Below are 18,546 nucleotides of genomic sequence, written 5' to 3'. Positions count from 1 at the left end.
ATAGACATAGTAAAAGTCGGCTGGCTCCTGGCTATGTGGCTCTGGGTAAGTGACTTCACATCTCTGAGCCTTAGGTATCTCATCTGCAGTGTAGGCATATTCATGCCACTCCATAGATGACCATGATCAGGGCATGGTCAGTGCTTGGTATAAAAGCTGGAGTGGAGAAAGCATTCAGTAAGCTCCAAGAAGCTGGGAGAGGTGGTGTTGCTAGGTTTACCTGCAGAAGGGCACCTGGGAGTTTAGCAGCAGAGTTCTTCTATACCTGTATGCTGGACAGATCTGGTCTGAGCTCTGCATCTGCCTAGGCCTTGTCTATGCTGGTGCTTGTGTCCCGTCCCAGGGGCCTCCCTCTGGGTAACCACGGTGACCACGAAGCCCTTGCTGGCCTGTCTATGTGGTGGGCTACTCCTTTGTGTGCGTTCTCAGATTTAGGCAGAACAGGCACATGTTTCCCTGCAGGTGAGAACTATGACTAAGCTTCCAGTGGAGTCACCTGCAGAACAACCTGCAGTGATCTCACGCACACGTGACATCCCACGGGGAGGAATCCTGGAAACAGTTTGAACCTCTGGCATCCCGCCATCCCGAGGACCATCAGGATTTTAGAGACGCTGTTTATGGTCTTCTGAGTGTGGCAGACCCTTGCTTCTCCCCAGAGTGAGGGAGGAAGCCGAGGACCTTGGGTGAATTTCTTTTAGAATTTTGGGTGAATTTCTTAATGTTCAGGTGTCCTTGGCTGAGAAATGGTAGACTAGGTTCATTCCAAGCAGACGACATTATTTGTGTGCATAGAGGGGGATGCGGAAGGCAATTCCAAAAGAGGAATTTTAGTATTCTGAGCTATTGCAGTGTTATTGTTAAAGCACATACGTAGCCTATGGTCCTGCAAGAGTAGTATTTTGAAAGGTTTCCTTGTTTTGTTAAAAATCTGTCTTACCTCTTTATTGTTGCAGTATCTTAGCAGAGAGCCATTTTCAGGTGGTCGATAATCAGCCCAGGAGAGCTACGCTGCCCGTCTCTGCCTCATGTGAGGAAATAAAGGGGCTTGGAGGAGTTTCGGTGGGATGGACCTGCTCATCTCCCCCAGCACAGAATTGTGATGTGGATGGGATTTGGTGGTAATAAATCACCTTCAGAGATGGGTGGCAGGACAAGCGCCTCACCTTTCTGTGACGATTATTCGCATTCAAGGGTTCCAAGAGGTGGCGTGACAGGCCTGACTGCCTTGATCTGAAGAGCCCAGACCAACTCTAAAATGTTTAGACATTGAGCTTATGTGGGAGATTGGCTCATGCGTGGGTGGTTTAAAACTCCATTCTGGGCCGGGCGCGGTGGGTGATGCCTGCAATCCCAGCACTTTGGGAGGCCAAGGAGGGTGGATCACCTGAAGTCAGGAGTTCAAGACCAGCTGGCCAACATGGCAAAACCCTGTCTCTACTAAAAACATAAAAATTAGCCAGGGGAAGTGGTGCACACCTATAATTCCAGCTACTTGGGAAGCTGAGGCAGGAGTATTGCTTGAACCTGGGAGGTGGAGGTTGCAGTGAGCTGAGATCACACCATTGCACTCCAGCCTGGGTGACAGAGTGAGACTCAGTCTCAAAAAAAAAAAAAAATCCATTCTGGCTATAATTGCATAGTGAGGCACTATATGTACATGATACATGTATCTGCATGTGTGTAGTTTAGTCTCTAAATTACTCCAGCTGTGTGATGTTAAAATGCAATGTGCACTCTTTCCAGATTGACAACAATCTCAAATCACATTTGCTGTATCTTATTTGAATCAAGAAGATCCAATTATTAGTTAATAAAATGAATCACCTGTACAGTCCCAATACGGTATGGTTCACAAGGAATTTTATGTATCCTTTGCTTTCAAAATCAAAGAGCACATGTGTGTTCAAATTACCAAGGAAGGGCCAAAGCTCAGTGAGGTCAAGGACGGCAGACATAGGACAAGGATGCAGGCATTTTCATTCCTAGTTCAGGGCTTTTTCCAGGATGCCATGAGGCCCATCGGGGGATGGCTTTGTTTAATGACATCCTGGGTCTCTTTTCTGTCTATGATTCCATGAGGGAGGGACACAGGGTGCACACGTCACGCTGTCAGAGGCAGAGGCTCAGTGTGGAGGCTCAGGGGCCAGGGGGCTCTTCACTTCTCCAGACCCCACATGTCCAGCCTGCCTGTCAGTTCTGCCGCCTCCTATGGCGTAAGTGTTAAGCCCCTGAAAATGAAGGGGTTACAAGTTCCGTTGTGAGGCCCTATAATAAAGTAATAAAGGAGAGTTAATAAAGGCTTTGCCCCACCTTCTGACCGGATTTTTAGAGACGAGTACCCCAATGGGAGGGGGAACGGCTGGAATGAGAAAAGGAAGAAGGCGGTGAAACCAGGGGGTTGCGAGAGATAAGACAGGGATGCGGGCTTCAGTCACAGTGGGATTTCCCGACATCCCCTGGTGAAACCTGCCCCAACGCTTGGATTAAAAAGGACAGTAGTGGCGCACTGAAGAAGACCCTTGTTTGAGGCTTAGATTAATTCACTCATTCCTTCAACTTGCAATGTCCTGGGTCTCCCAGCACCTGTTCCCAGTTTCCCCTGACCACATGTGAAAGGTGTTTTAGCGAAGACAAGGCAGGTGAACCCTCAAGTTCAAAACGGATCTGGACTGAGGGCAGGATGGGGTGGACACAATCACTACTTTTATTTGTCCTCCCACTGAGGATCATACTCCAGTCTCTCACATGGATGCGGGGGAAGCCAGTCCAGGGAGCACAGCCGAGAGGCAGCCCAGGCTTAGTCAGAGCCACCGACTGTGGGCGAAGCTCCTGCTCTTTAGGGAGCTGCCTTCTGGCCTCTGAGGCCAATCCGCCTGGGCCATCCTGCGGTCACACCTCCAGAATACAGCGGGCAGGAAGAGGAAGCCTCTACTCTCCTTATCCACAGGGCTGTCTGTGCTGCTGGCCTGTCCCTATTCCCAAATAAGAGCAGGTGCACGACAGTACCTCAATAAATATCCCTGCGGATTCAGTCTGAACTTAATTCATTTCCACACACCTGGCGTGAATGGTACCCGGGGCAGGGCAGAGACAAATGAGGCACTGTAATCAGTGCCACGACATTCAGGCCAGAAGCGTTGGTAACCTGGGCCCCCTGGCTGTCCCCTGCGGTGACCCGAGCCGCTCCTGTCCTTAGCCCAGTGCCCACCTTCAGAACAGGTGGTCAAAAAAAATCCCATCTGCAGGCTCTGGAGGGGCAGCGCGCCCCCGCGTGGTAGGTATTGGTATTACCGCGATGCCTGCCTGGCCCAGGCCTTTCAGGCTTTGAAAAAGAGCGTTTTGGGGACTCTGTCTTAGAGCCACGCCAGCACTTTTTAGGATTGAGTTCAATCCTGTACAGACGGGGACAGGATGCTATGGAGATCTGCCCAATATCCCAGAGGAGCGGAACAAGAATGTGAGCCCCAGTTTTGGGGGCTCACTTCGTCTCTGGGCTGATCCAGTCAGATTCATTTTCAGGCCTCACAGAGACACTTTACATTGAAAAAAAGAAAAAGAAAAAACAGTCAAAAAGTAAACAAAAATTAAAAAGGGAACAGGGCAACTCCGGAGCTCGCCACTGAGGACTCCAGGAGCCTGCGCCGCCTTCCCTCCCCTCCCTTCCTCCCCTCCCCTCCCCTCCCCTCCCCTTCCCTTCCTTTCCCTCCTTCCCTTCCCTTCATGTTTACTTCCCGGAAGCCTCAGCAAACACTCCCAGGCAGCCTGTTTTGTGCTGGGCAATGCTATAGGTACCAGTTTTTTACCATTCCTGACAGGTGGACAAACACTTCCTTTGGAGAAGTTTTACTTAAGAAGGAGATAACATTTTCCACAATTTAGATGAGCCCAGGCCCAGGGTCCACCTTAAAAATATTCAATAATACAGCCCAGGGCCCATGCGAGTGCCCTGCTGGCCAGCCCTGGACTCTGCGGAGGGCTCCCTGGGGGTTCTCACCTGCACCACCCTGGCAGGGAGGAACAGGGTTCCCATCCTCCCCACCTCACCTGGTGGAGACCCCGTAGGTCCTTGGGTGAGGCTCTGCTTCCACACCCACGGGCTGCTGTGCTCTGATGGGGTCTGAGATTGAGCCCAGCTCCTTCATTTCATTTCTGAGGAAGATGAGGCCAAGAGAAGGGGCTGCTGTCTAACAGCACCTGCCCAGAAGTCCCATCCCCATGGAACCAGGCTCCAGCTCCCCAGTGCCCCTTCATGTTATTTTGTGTTTCTGGTACACAGGTCTGCTGGTGTGGGTTGGTGGCACTCCTGCCTGAGAATGTGTCTGCCTGTTCTGAGGCATGGACGTTTGCTGCGTTTCACTCTGAGTCGAGGCTAATAGGGGCCAATGCCCTTCAGGAAGTCATTCCCTTCAGGGATGGACCAATGGCTCTTCCCTCTAGAGGCATGACAGAGGGCCCTGCAGAGGTGCCTGTGCCTAAGACAGACTTACTCTGTGCACTTCCAGGGGTCTGTCTGATTGTATTCAGAAAAGAGGAAAGCAAGAGTGAGTTTAGAAGAGGCTGTGAGAGGCCAAAGGCATGATGCCAAATATTCATTGCAACCTCAGCTGGGAATTGAGACTGGGCCCCAAAGTGTACATTCTAGGGGGCTCTTTGGAGCAGCTCGGCTCATTCAGAAGCACACCGGACTCAGGCAGCGACACAAACAGGGACACAGAGTATCTTCCCAAGCCCCCTGTCAGTCGGGAGAAAGCTTGGCACGTGGTCTCTACCTCTCAGCACGTTTGTTTTTATTATGTTTTACATTCCTTACCTGTAATTAGTATGCACTATCCTTGGAATTAGTATTCAACAAATTCAAGCAGGATCCAGAGAAAGGCAAAAGGCAGCTAAGCATTCAGGAATCTCCATGAGCACGGGCCCTGCCTTGCTCCAATTGCACAGAAATATGTTTAGAAGGAACATAGAAGAATGAATGCTGGCTGATAGGCATACCGAGAATGCCATTTATGAATTGCTAGCCTGGGGGAAATGTGCTTCACCTGATGATTTTCATTTTTCTTTCATTCCTAAAATGGACCTGCTTGCACCTCATTATACACACTATCAGCTTGTTGTATTAATCAATTGAAATAGCCTAAGAGTAAATGCTGGAAAGCAATACTATCCCACCAAAATGTCACCTATTGGTGTTATTGCTTGAGGAGGCATAAAGGGAAAAGGGATAAGGTGCTTTACCATCTGGGTGAATAAGCAGGAGTCTAGTGCTGGGTGTGGTAAGAAAGATGTCATCAGATGGAAAACAGAGCAGCAGATTGGTTGCACTTATGTCCCTCTGAAAATCAGTTTGGAGCTTGGTTTCTAGTCTATTCCTATCTCCAGGTAATTAAGAGATATTCCCTTGACTAGGAAAGGAAAGTGGACTATCACGAAATTCTGAGACCCCTTGGAAAAGGCAGTACATGGAGAAGGAAGGAAGTTTAAAAAATTATTTTATCAGCTCTTCACCTTTGGTGCTAAATTCATTCAACAAATATTTATTGAACACCTACTACAAGCCACACATTCCTTTAAGCCCTTGGGATACGTCAAGATCCCTGCCTTCCAGGAGCTTATATTTTAGATTCCAGATCTGCCATCGGTCTTTGGCTTCTCTTTTCCTTCTTCATCTGTATTTGATACGCAACACCTATTCCAGGGATCAGAGCAAATGTCACGCTTTTTCTCACCAGAATGGCAGAAAAAAAGTCTGCAGGTCCCTTGCTGCATAAGGCAGATGGTATTTCTAATCCCCGGTGGAACATCCCCTATGGATACAACAGAAGAGAGTTGACATTTAACTCATATAGTGCAGAGAATAGGAGACGACCCCAGCCCACAGCCAAGGGTTGCTGTATTCTGACAATGCTAAGTACTTTTGGAAAAGTCCCAACGTAACCGAACTTTGGCTTCTTAGCTTTAAAACAGGAACGATAATTTATATCTGATACGTTGCCAGGAGGATGACAGGGTGTGTTGTGTGCATGCTCACCTGGCCCATCTAGGCCCTAAAAAGCCCATGCAGCTCTTAAATCAGGGTCCTCGAGCCTCCTGGTGAGAGACGTGCACTAGAAGGAAGCAAAGGGAGTTTTGGAAAACAGAAGTGGCCCAGAATGGGGCAGGTCTTGGTCTCTAAGGAAATTAGAAGTATTAACCCATTCTCAGCTTATGGCCCAATGTTTAGTTTTATGTCCTACAATGAAAAGGAGGAAATAAAACCTGTCTCCTCACCAGGACCTGTGGGCTTGTAAGTCGCGAATGACCACCTGAATTTTTTTATAACAACAGGACAGTGTGCAAGAGATGGTTGGAAGAAAGATCTTACTTATGTCAGAGCTGCAAATGCCACGTGCAATGACTTTAAACAGCAGCAGCAGCAGCAGCAGCAGCAACAACAACACAGTGTTGGTCTTGTGTGATTATGAAAACACTCTTGCACAACATCCAACCTCCAAACGGGGTCTAATCTCTGATTCTGTATCATTGCAGCCCTGTCACAGCTTGGAGGAGACAGCAAAGTGAAGAAGGTGGGGGGTCCATCTTTAGTCAAGACAGAAGAGCCCCCAGCCTGGAAGCGTGGAGACCTGGATTCTGGTCTTATGTCTGCCAATATCTCATTATGTCTCCCTAGACAACTCATTTAACTGGTTACACTTCAGCTTGCCCATCTGCAAAATGAGTTATATGAGCAAGCAGGGGGACTATTAAAAGTTTGAAGACCTACTGTGCCCATAATTATTCATTGCACAGTGGTAAATTAACACTTTCTCTGGACTTTGGTTTTCTTTTTGTAGAATATGCGGCTGCTATGGATGATCTCTGATTCCCTTCCAGCTCTGACATTTGTATGACTGTAACTTCCTTCTGAAAACTTTTCTCAGACTGCAGTGAGTGCTTCTCACTTGTATCACAGCAAACATACCCATTTGTCTTGTGTCAAGATCCTTGTAACACTTATGTAGCTTTTAAAAAACCTTCACAGGGGAGATCAAAATTGTCCAAGGCTGATCCCCACTGTGGCCCACCTGCACCCACTAACCACATACAGACACACCTCCACACTGTCCACACAGACACACACACAAATGGAATTCCTGCACGACCTTCCCCAGGGCTAACCAGGAGACATTTACCTGAGTTTGTTTGGACCAAACAGAAGAGAACAGCAAATAGAAAAAAGACCTTCATGTTTTAAGGTCCGTTGAACCTCCCTGCCCTCCCGTGAAGGAGAGCAAATATGATGAATGACGGAATGAAATGGAGCGGAGAAGTCACCAAATGGGACATTTATAGGTTTTTGGGAATACTGATCAGCATGAGCGTATTTATCTGCTCTGCTGAGTAAGGCTGTGGGCAGGAGGTTACTGACTACTCTTCCCTTTCTGCCTAAAAATAGACTGGCTTCCTGATATTCAGAGAAGCAGGGATCAACCAAGAATTCCATATACGGATGTTGAAGAGGAAAGTGAACCAATGTTGAGGTGTGGCTACTGAGTGCCAAGCGTTGTGCTAGGTGCTAGAGACATGGTTGTGTAAAGATATATTTTCTGCCTTCAGAAAGCTGCGGTGTCCACCACAGTTGAGCCAATAAAGAGCTTATTTCCCAGCAACATGACTCCCATCTACCAACAGAAACATAGGCCCATGGGCATCAGGAGACACGTGCGTGAACGTTCACTGTAGCACAGTTCCTTGCAGCCAAGAGAACGCAACCAAATAGTGTATTATGACAACAATAAAACACATAGTGTATTTCCACACCACCACAAGAATAGAAAAACAAGATGATGCGTACAACAACGTAAATGAACCTCACAAACGCTATGCTGAAAGAAAAAAAAAAAAAACCAGAGACAATGTACCACATTATTCCAAAAATTTGGCAAAACTCATCGATTTGTGAAAAGCCAGGACGTTGTCTACTCTGGGGGAAGACGACATGGTCTTCTCTCATTTGATGAAGTTATCCCCTGTTGGAGGTGACAGTTTAGTGAGGAATGCAGAGAGCCCCCGGGGGCTGCAGGGCTGTGTCATCCTGGGCTGGATGCCGGGGGTTGTGAAAACAGTCTGCAAGGACACGATTTTTTGTGTGAGTTTGTATAATGTGTGGTATTAAAACATACAGTTGATGAAGCTGCGCATTTTGCCCCTATTTGATTTTAGTCCCAGGGTCACTTAGATTTATTTTCCTTAAAATTCTCTTAAGCATAAGGGGAAAGTGAAAAGGATGTCTTCTATCTCCCTGGGCTTCATAACAATTGCTATTAGCTTCTTATTAATCCTTCCAGAGGTGTCCCACATATATGGAAGCAGAGATGAATCCATACCCCATTTTTATGTAGGCAATAACAGACTCTAGATATTATTCTGGCCTTGCCTATATTAATATCTTGCAGAGCTTTGTTATTCTTCAGAGCATCTTCCTCATATTTCTGCAAGCTGTCTTCTGCCTTCGTTAACCTGTCTACAACAACCATATCTCACCATGAGTCTTACCTAGGCATGGATTTCGAAAAAGAGACATCAAGCAGTGGCCTTGGACTTTCTGCATGGGTGAACAGTGCGAGCATGCCAAAGAGGCAGAGGCTCAGTGTTCATTTTGAACTTTCCATCTCTGGAGAGATTAAGCAGGACAGCGTGCCCTGGCAGGGATTGTGTGATTCACAGACCTTTCTGTACCTTGCAAAAGCACCTTTGAAGTTAGGACTTTAGGGGAAATTGGGCACTCCAAGCTGCTTTTGACCCTCTGCCAAAAAAAAAAAAAAAAAAAAAAAAAGGTCACCTTAAATGTTAGCCATGTACTAAGTAATTGTAAAATAGTTATGAATATTTGTGAGGGTCCAACTCAGTACATTAAAAAATTGATTAAAATGTGAAATTCTTTCTCTGTGGAGCATTTGTTCTGAAGACATCTCTGAAATCTCTCATTAAAAAAAAAGAAAAGAAAAGAAAAGCAGTTTCATTTGCCCCTTAGGGAAATTGGCTTCCACACCAAAATGATACCCTAACTTCAAGGATCCCAAGGAATAATGATAATTCTGAATGTATCCTGTGCACGGACAAAGTGGCTGTACGATACATGAATAATTGTTTGATAAAAACACTGAGTGTGTATATTCAAAAATTTGAGGCATTTTTTAAAAGTCACTAAGATGACTTATAGATAAAACAATAAAATGCATATTTTATACTTTATATTCATTCTTTCTATTTATACTACACCTTATTTGGGAAGGATCTAAGGTAAAGCTGGATGGCATATTTTTTCTAGCAGTACAGTCACTAATCAAATCATTGTGAAATTATAGTTTAAAAAATTTCTGTATAGTTTGGAAACAATAGACTATGTTGGAAAATAAACTCATTTGAGGGAGAAATAAATTAATAGTATCAAATTTTATCACATACCTTCTCCTCCAGACTTGAATCCATTTCCAAATCACAGATCCAGAAAGCAATCCCCAAGAAACTATTTTGTGGATAATTCTGAATAATAAGGCATATCATTTCAAAGAAATCAAAATAGAAAATCAACCTTATTGGCTAATTTTGTTAATATCTGGTCATAGGCTCATAGGTTCATCTAACTGCAGATTCGAAAGGAAATAGAGTTCAATTTGTCTCTACATACAAGATAATTATTCTGATGTGCATCGTACTCAGGAATGGAAAAGAGGAGTGTAAGGAGAAGAGAGGAAAAATACATCTGGGTTTGCAAACATTTGCAAGTAGAAAAAATGTTTTTGTATTTTAAAAAATCTTGATACAATTCAACAACAAAAAGGCAAACAACACATTTAAAAATAGACAAAGGACTTAAATAGATTTTTCCAAAGAAGAAATTCAAATGGCCAGCAAGCACACGGAAGATGCTCAATGTCATTAGTCATTAGAAAAATGCAAATCAAAACCATAATGAGCTACCACTTCACATCTACTAGGATGGTCATAAAAAAAAATAAAACTTCAGAAGTGGTGGCTCACACCTGTAATCCCAGCACTTTGAGAGGCCAAGGCAGGTGGATCACAAGGTCAGGAGTTCCAAACCAGCATAGCCAATATGGTGAAACCCTGTCTCTACTAAAAATACAAAAATTAGCGAGGCAATTAGCCGGGCGTGATGGTGGGCACCTGTAGTCCCAGCTATTTGGGAGACTGAGGCAGGAGAATCGCTTGAACCCCGGAGGCAGAAGTTGCAGTGCGCTGAGATGGCGCCACTGCACTCTAGCCTGGGCGACAGAGCGAGATTCCGTCTCAAAACGAAACAAAACAGAACAAAATTTCCGAAAACAGCAAGTGTTGGTGAGGATGTGGAGCAATTGTAACCTTCATATGTTGCTGGTGGGAATGTACAGTGGTGCAGCTGCTGTGGAAGTCTGGCATTTCCTCAGGAAGTTAAACAACATGAGTTCCAAATATGGCGTAGCAGTTCAACTCCTAGGTGTATACATACAAGCAGTGAAAATAGGTGTTCAAACCACAACTTGTACATGAGTGTAGTGTTCATAGTAGAATTAGTCACAACTGTCAATGGTGGAAGCATTGCAAATGTGCATCAGTTGATGAATGCATAAGCAAAGTGTGGCACATCCATACAATGCAATATTATTCGGTCACAAAAAGAAAAGAAGTACTGCCACATTCTCTAATATGGAGGAACCTTGAAAATCTCAGATTAAGTAAAATAAACTAGGCACAAAATACCACATATTGTATAATTTCATATATGTGAAATGTGTACAGCTGGCAAATCCAGTGGCTGCTTACTGGTGTCTCCTTTCGGGATGATAAAAAAGCTAGCTGGGGGTTCTCCCCACTTGTTTATCCTCATGGACAATGCTAATGTTACTCCTCTTGCTCCAGAGATTTTTTTTTTTTTTGTCTTTCAAGAAAGAGGCAGGGTTTGTGTTAATGAATTTAATCTCTCTTTATGAAGGCAGACTAGCTTTCCATTTTGGTCTTATTATTTGTTTCCGTTTTGGTCTTATCAACTAAGGGAGATTCCCTGGGTACAGAAGGTCATTTCCATGACCCAGAGAGGTAAGAATAAGCCAGGTGAGAGCAGGTCAACCCTGCAGGGTTGCAGTGACCACATGTAGGGACAGGAAGCAAAGACTAGAAGTGACCATTATTTATGTCATGCGAGGTGCAATGGGGTAGAATTGACTGAGACTGCCCACCTGTCCCTTGCCCCGCAGACCTCAAGCATTGAGGAGAAGACAGGCTTCCTGATGACAGGGATGCTCTGGGCAATGGATGAGTCAGAAGGATCAAATCCCAGGGAAAGCTACTGGGGTGCAGGGGAGGGAAAGACACTGGGCAGAAGGTGGGCGTGCAGAGCAGAATACAAGGCAGTCAGGTGTGCTGCAGTGGGTTCTGAGACAGCCTCCAGCAAGCTCCTAAGGACCTCTTCCCACTGCGGTACAGCTGGTGGCCATAAAACGTCAGCAGGGCTCCGGGGCCTGTACTAAAAAGCTGCCGTGAGAAGAACAAAGAATGCGTAACTAATGGAATTGCTGACTCAGGACTGACCTTGAGAATCCATTATATTTATTCAGTTGTCTCCAAGCAGGATGGCAAATTATTTTTTTAATGACTGTAATTTTTATTTATTTTTATTTTATTTTACTTTAAATTCTGGGATACATGTGCAGAACGTGCAGGTTTGTTACATAGATATGCATGTGCCATGGTGGTTTGCTGCATCTATCAACCTGTCATCTATGTTCTAATCCCCGCATGCATTAGGTATTTATCCTATGCTCTCCCTCCCATTGTCCCCAGCCGAGCACTGCAAATATTATAATACCAAAGAATGAGAGGAAAATAAAATCAGTTTCTACCTGTTTTTTATGAATCCCAGATAGGCTCCGAAATCTCTCTGGGTAACATGCTTTAATGTTGTATCATCTTTTTAAAAATTTTTTATTTATTTTTTACTCACCACTATACAAACAAGGAGTCTTATCATCTTACTGCCCAGGAAGTGCTTTCTTATGTTAAATCTGTGAGTTTCTGGGTGCAACTTAAGTCTACAACAGAATGTCTTTGCCTATAATTAAGGGATATATTTGTAAATACATATATATTTATTTTTAGGCATATTAATTTTGTTCTTACAAAGGTATATTTAAATTTTAAGAGTAATTCAATAACTTGATGGTATTTTTAAAGGTATAAATGTCTAAATATCGCCAACAATTTTAACATTAGAAACTTTATTGTTTTTGAACATACTTCTTACAGTTAATTTTATATCGAATATGTGAACATTGGTATCATAATTTTTAGGACAGATACGTATTTTGAAAATGTTATGCATTTTAATGGTTTTTCACTGTGTTATATTTATGATACCTAAGGAATATGTAATATCTCTGAGTAGATGTATTATACTTTGCTGATACAGTGCTCTATTTTGAATATTTTAGAGTTTTTTAGGTTTCTCAATTTTTTTTTTATTTCCTAGGATAATTTCTGAGCAGAATAACTGAAACAATGGGAATAAGTATTTTATGTCTTACATACATATTAAGATTGCTTTACGAAGAGGTTATTTAAATGACCACTGCTTCCGGTTTTGTATGTAAGTACTAGTTTCACATACCTTCATTATCGCCGGGTGTCAGCCCTATGTGAGTGTGCCCGTATGTAAGTTGATTAAGGAACAGCTTTGTTCAGAAAAGAAGCCTGGAAAGGTGGCATTCTGTAAAGGGCTCTGTGTGCCTTGCTTTTTCCTATGCTGAGCCCCGGGATCCTGATTGTTACCCAGATACTTGTATTTAGGTTGGGGCAAAACTAATTGCGGTTTTGACCATTATTTTCAATGGCAAAAACTGCAATTAGTTTTGTAGCAACCTCATAAATAACAATATTTGCAGGAATTTTTAATGTATGGGAATTAAAGAAAGCTGCAAAGAGAATAATGAGCTCAAAGTTTTGTGATATGCAGTTTATTATTAATTAACTTGAGTTTAAAGTAATTACCACTGATGAAGATTTTACGGACAGGTTAGGCAAATATCATTATTTCTTCCCTATGTATTTATTAAAGAGATCCATGAAACTTCTTTTAAGTAGAGATACTCTACAGAAAATTTTAAGACAAACAGCAGATTCTACCCACATTGATTCTTTGCCACCTCTCAAGCCTACCCTACCAAAGCAATCCTCCACAGCTGGTCTGCTTGAGCAAGTAGATGTTAGCAGTCAGTGTAAAACTAGCAGAAGTGAAATCAGCACTTTTAAAAACTGGAAGAGACTTAACTGAACTGGAATATGTGCTATGTCAATGGAAAAATGCAGTTTTAAAAAATCAATGTGTATTCCTAATGAGATTTGAGAAACTATGGTCAGCAAAATGAGAATTAGGTCCCATGAGAAAGTCACACGTTGAGAAAGAAAAAGACTATTTGCAAATGTAAGACTCTTTAAAAATAAATAAAAATCTAATAACTGAACCTCAAAATCCAAAAATAGTAAAAAAAATAGAAGGGCTCTACAGGAAGAGAAACTGATATAAAAATAAATATCTGCAAAGTAGAGAACAAAAGGGAAAAACATGAAAATTATGGTTGAAAGATAATGAGAGGATATTTCAAGGATAACTGGGGTTTAAACAGGAGGCATTCCAGAGAAAAGAAAGACAATTGATGGAGGAAATAATATGTAAGGTTAGATATAAAAGGAGCACATATACATGGATAAGAATAAAGTAGTAACCGGGCCGGGCACAGTGGTTCACGCCTGTAATCCCAGCATTTTGGGAGGCTGAGGTGGGCGGATCACCTGAGGTCAGGAGTTCAAGACCCGCCTGCAACATGGAGAAACCCCATCTCTACTAGAAATACAAAATTAGCTGGGTGTGGTGGTGCACACCTGTAATCCCAGCCACTTAGGTAGGCTGAGGCAGGAGAATCGCTTGAACCCAGGAGGCGGAGGTTGCGGTGAGCTGAAATAGTGCCATTGCACTCCAGCCTGGGCAATAAGAGTGAAACTCCATCCAAAAATAAAAAAAAATAAAAAATAAATAAAGTGTAACCCAATAAATTATTAAATTTTACAGAAGAGAAAAAATGATCAATAAACAAATGAAAAAATGCTCAACTACACAGTAATCAAGGGTGTGCCAGACTGACATCTGCAAGATGGTGGAATCAGAGGCTCCAGCCTTTCCTTCCTTCCACAGATACACCAAAGAAATAGCAACACACAGATCAGTTCTTTCTGAGAGAAAGCCAAAGACTGGTTGAAAGACTACTACACATCAAGCAACTGAGAAAATATTCATGTGAAAAGAGGCGGGAAGAGCTGAGATACACTCCCAGCACAATCCCTATCCCAGGCATAGCACCTTACAATCAATCGGTAAGGAAGTCCCAACTCCTAGCTTCTCCCTGAAGAGTGAAGGCTTTGGACCACACATACAGTACCCTGACCTTTATGCTTCCCACCCAGGGATTTGGCTCCTAAATCACCCAGCTTGGGGTTGATAGATCTGGCATCTGCAGGTCTCCCTAAACCACAGATGCCAAAGAGATGGTTGGACACAGATTTGCAAGCACTTTTGGCAGCTGTCTCCCTGGGCTCGGGCCAGAGCAGGCAGGCAAATGCCCACCTCCTGGTTTCTACCTGCAAGGGCTTTATCTACCCATTTTCCCATTTGCTGCCTGAGGGCTGACTTCTGGGTCTGCATCTGGGAGCCAAAGGGGCAGGGTAAACAGTAGACCTGTGGGAGCCTGAACAGAGATATAGATAGGCACTGTGCCTGCTCTTCCCCACTAGCTCCAGCAAAATCCAGGTCTCCAACTTCTCCCTAGAAGGAGAATACATCAAGCATAGTTTTATAGCTGCCACGTGGGGGACTGGCTCCTAAATCACTTATCTCTGGAAGTGAATGTGAGGCAGGAGAATTGCAGAGGAAACTGGAAGTTGGATAAAGGGCAGAATGAATAAAAGCAGAAACAGAAGCAAGGTGAAGGGGTGGGTGAGCAAGAAGCAATATAAGAGGCAGAAGTGAAGCAGCCAAAACAAAAAGTAAGATAAAGAACAGAGCAAGGACCCCATGGCCAGCAAGATCCAGACCAAACCAGGAAGTGGCAGCTCTTCAGAGACAGGCACGTGCATTAAAGAGAAAAAGTATCCTTAACAGGACCCCGTATGATAATCAGCTCATTAAAGCGCATGCATATGGATTGCATATCATGCATGTACTTAAAATTATAGGCTGGAGACAACACACAAGCCCGCAGAGGCTAAAGTAACTAAGCAACACACCTATCGATCAAAAGGCAAGCACCGCCTAAAGATAAGGCAGCCTTAGGAACAGAAGGAAAAAAAACATAAAAAAAGACCCAAGTACACCGAAGTCATGCTGATCCCATTTGGCAGAAGTCAGCGCGCTCTCCCCTCTCCGGGAGTGTAATATTGGGCTTCACACACTTTTGCTGCTTGCTTTGCTCTTTGAGTATCACATCCAGTTCTTTGTTCAGGACACCAAAAGCCTGGAAATGCACAGCACCATCGGGTCATAGATGGGGCTCTGCGTTTTGTGTCTTCTAAGGCCACGAAAAACAAACGAGTAGTTTTAAAGGGGCACAAGAGGACTTCCAGTGGGTATTCTTCCAGGTTTAGCACAAAGAGAACAGGCCGTAACTCCCAGCTCCCAGTCTCTCCCCAGAAGGCATTTGCCTGCACACTCTCAGCCGCTGCTAGAGAACAGGGCTTTGAACCGGCCTGCGTGTAGTTGCTGATGGGGCTGACGAAGAATGGGTTTGACCACACACCTAACATCCTGACTACATTCCACGATACTTAGAACAGAATGGACTCCATTGCACAGAACCTAGAATAGAAGTAGGTATTCAAAAAATAGTTTTTTTAAATAAAAGAACAAATTATTTGAATTCTTTCCAATGAAAGTTTATTATATCCACATTTACTAGCACAAATTGACAAATTGTGTGATTTTGAAAATTCTGTTTGTGTCAAGCTATATCATCGTCTTTAAGATCACGGGTAGCATTTTTGTCATTTATTTTGCCACAATAAAATATTTGAATTGTCTGGCACAAGTGGCAATACCTCCGCTCCCCGCTGCTCAGACACTTCCGCAAAAAACCTGCACCTGATTGGACAACGTGGCCCAGGAGAACCAGTAAGTGGCAGAGCTTTGTTTCTATACCAGCGACATCGGTTTTAATGTAAACAACACGCATCTTTCTTTTTCGAGCAGTAGCCTACTTGCGTTTCCAGATAATTACAGTATTCTTGACAGAAGCCTTCACTTCTCTTGCAGTCGACAATTCTTAAATCTGATTCAACTTCTGCATTAAAAAAAAAAAAAAAATCCAACATTAGCTTCTTAAGACCATCTCCAGAATCAAACTGTGGTCATTACAGCCCTGAGGGACAGGGCGGGGTGGCATGGATATGAAACAGCTGTCCATAGTTAATAGCTTCAAGTTCCAAACTAAAACATCAGCTCCAGATGTATAGCTCTTCCCTGCTAAATCTCCTGTAACCAAAGGAAGGAATAATCCTGTCTCATAGGAATGCCGTTAGACTAAATAACACATGCCTACTATTGCACCTGTTTATATTTGTTGTGCAATAATTGAGTTTTCTTTTTCCCTTCCCTTGGGAGGAGATCCAGATGAATGAGTCCTTTGGAACTGAGGGCCAGTTAGAAAGGGATGGGAGGTTAGGCAGGATGCTGCAGGTGTCAGATTCAGCAGGACATTATTTGCTGGATGTCACAGCAATTTGCCAACACCCTCCTGTCTTTCTTACTCTTGCTCACTGAGCTGCTAACCTAGTTCTCCCTGTCTTACGATCAGCAATGAGCTTGGGATTAAAGAAGCATCTTGGAAACTACAGGCTCCTCCAGGCCCTTCTGGATTTGTAGCTGGTCCTGTCCAGGGGTTTGGGGGTTGACCAGAAGCCTGGCCCTTCTGGAAGAGTCCAGATGCGTGGCTGTGGACTCAATTGTCCCTTGAAATTTCCTGCTACTTCCTCGCCTGAGTAGACTGATAATACAGTCTATTCTCTGCCCCCATCCTCGGGAAGCATTTTCCAGACTGCAATGGACACCTGGCACTTAGCAGGTATTCAGTAAATTCCTGTAGGGTGGAATGACCTCCAAAGCTAACGGCATGGGGTTGCAACCTGGCAGGAAGCCACGTTTCCACCAGCGTCTCCTCTGGCTCCTGTTCTTGGAGGAAGTCAGCAATTAGACGTGGCCTCAGATAATTTGCCTTTTGGCCCCTCAAAACTTCCATGTTCCACGAGGCCCTCAGTGATCCAGCCCCAGGGGAAGTTGTGAGACCCCCAGGGCCTCCCTGACAGGCAGGGCAGCCCAACGCACCCACACCATGTCTTCCTCAAACAATGACTGCTCACCCACCCTGACCAGCACAGACACCTTCCCATCTATTTGTTCCCTTTACATCTGCCCAGTGGATGCACTTGTTTCCCGTGTTGGTCCCCGACTCACCTGGGTAATGGGGGATGCGCCGTATTATGAGGGCCCGTTTCACTGGGTGGCGTAGCAGCTGAGACCCGTTTGTGCCTTGCCCAGTGGCTCCTTCCCGGAGTTCTCTGAGAGCCTCGGTGGCTGAGTGGTTAACATGTCTGGCTTGGGACAATCCTGTGCAAGTGGAAACACATGGCTGAGGATGCTCTGAGGCCTCCGCCTGGAAGACCCGTCAGCATGAGGTACCTACGCTCTACCAGGTGAGTGAGTGTGGGGGACTGGGTGGGGGAGTTGGGAGGGATGCTAGTATTCCATGTGTGTGCACATTTGTGCACATGTGTTGTATGCGCCTGTGTGTAGAGAGAGGAGAAGGTGAATGACGTGTAAGAAATGTATGCCATGAACAGTGAGTCTGAGCACCTCAAAGCCAGCGCAGCCAGAGAATGTATTTCAAGCGTCACTAATGCAGTTGTTAAGGTTCCCTAAAATGTAATATTCTTCTCTGTAAGGGAAAGGGGAATGTTAAAAGGATAAGAAAATGGAGTCGGGGTGGGACCCTCTCTCCTGGGAAGCAAGTGCCATCAGCCAATTCAGAGTGCCATTTATGAACCCAGTTCAGAGACCCAAAGCTCCACCAGGAATGTGTGCTCCCAGGACTTCATCTCTCCCTGCCCAGCCTGAACTCCCATACCCCAGATGACCATTGCAGAGAGATTCTAGCACCCATGCCTGGGTCACCTTTCCATTTTACCTGGAAACAGCAGAGCCACAAGGAGAAGGCTGGTGAAGAACGGGAGCAACCATTGCCTCATGTCTGCCAAGAGGACTGCAAGCCAGAAAGCAGCCCGGGCGGGTGGGCAGACAGCGGGGCTCCTTTGATGGAGTGGAGCTGTGTGTGTGGGCCCGGAGCGTGGGAAGAGCAGTGCCCCAGAATGACTTCTCATTCTCAAAGGACAATGTGGACGTGCTACTATCCCACTGCTGGTGGAACAAATACTTGAGTCACGTATTTCAGGGAGTAATTAATATGCCTG

At 44.6% G+C, this 18,546-nt stretch overlaps 1 protein-coding gene across 5 annotated transcripts; it reads right to left on the bottom strand.

Moving 5' to 3' along the window:
• Positions 1-2,684: 2,684 nt before the first annotated feature.
• On the bottom strand, positions 2,685-18,485 carry SPAG11B (sperm associated antigen 11B). Of its 5 annotated transcripts, XM_025394421.1 has the most exons (4): positions 18,264-18,485; positions 17,534-17,686; positions 5,730-5,807; positions 2,685-2,975 (listed from the first exon to the last, which is right to left on the bottom strand). In XM_025394421.1, the coding sequence occupies exons 1-4, from the start codon at positions 18,454-18,456 to the stop codon at positions 2,941-2,943; spliced, it is 459 nt and encodes a 152-aa protein (XP_025250206.1). In that variant the 5' UTR covers positions 18,457-18,485; the 3' UTR covers positions 2,685-2,940. The 5 variants fall into 5 exon arrangements, with proteins under 5 accessions (XP_025250206.1, XP_025250207.1, XP_025250203.1 ...); XM_025394422.1 differs by lacking the exon at positions 5,730-5,807; XM_025394418.1 differs by lacking the exon at positions 2,685-2,975 and having other exon boundaries at positions 5,473-5,807.
• Positions 18,486-18,546: the final 61 nt, after the last annotated feature.

This window comes from Theropithecus gelada, chromosome 8 (assembly GCF_003255815.1).
Source record: "Theropithecus gelada isolate Dixy chromosome 8, Tgel_1.0, whole genome shotgun sequence".
Lineage (NCBI taxonomy): Eukaryota > Metazoa > Chordata > Mammalia > Primates > Cercopithecidae > Theropithecus > Theropithecus gelada.
The sequence above is the reverse complement of the archived record's forward strand: the minus strand, read 5'-3'. Positions and strand labels throughout refer to the sequence as shown.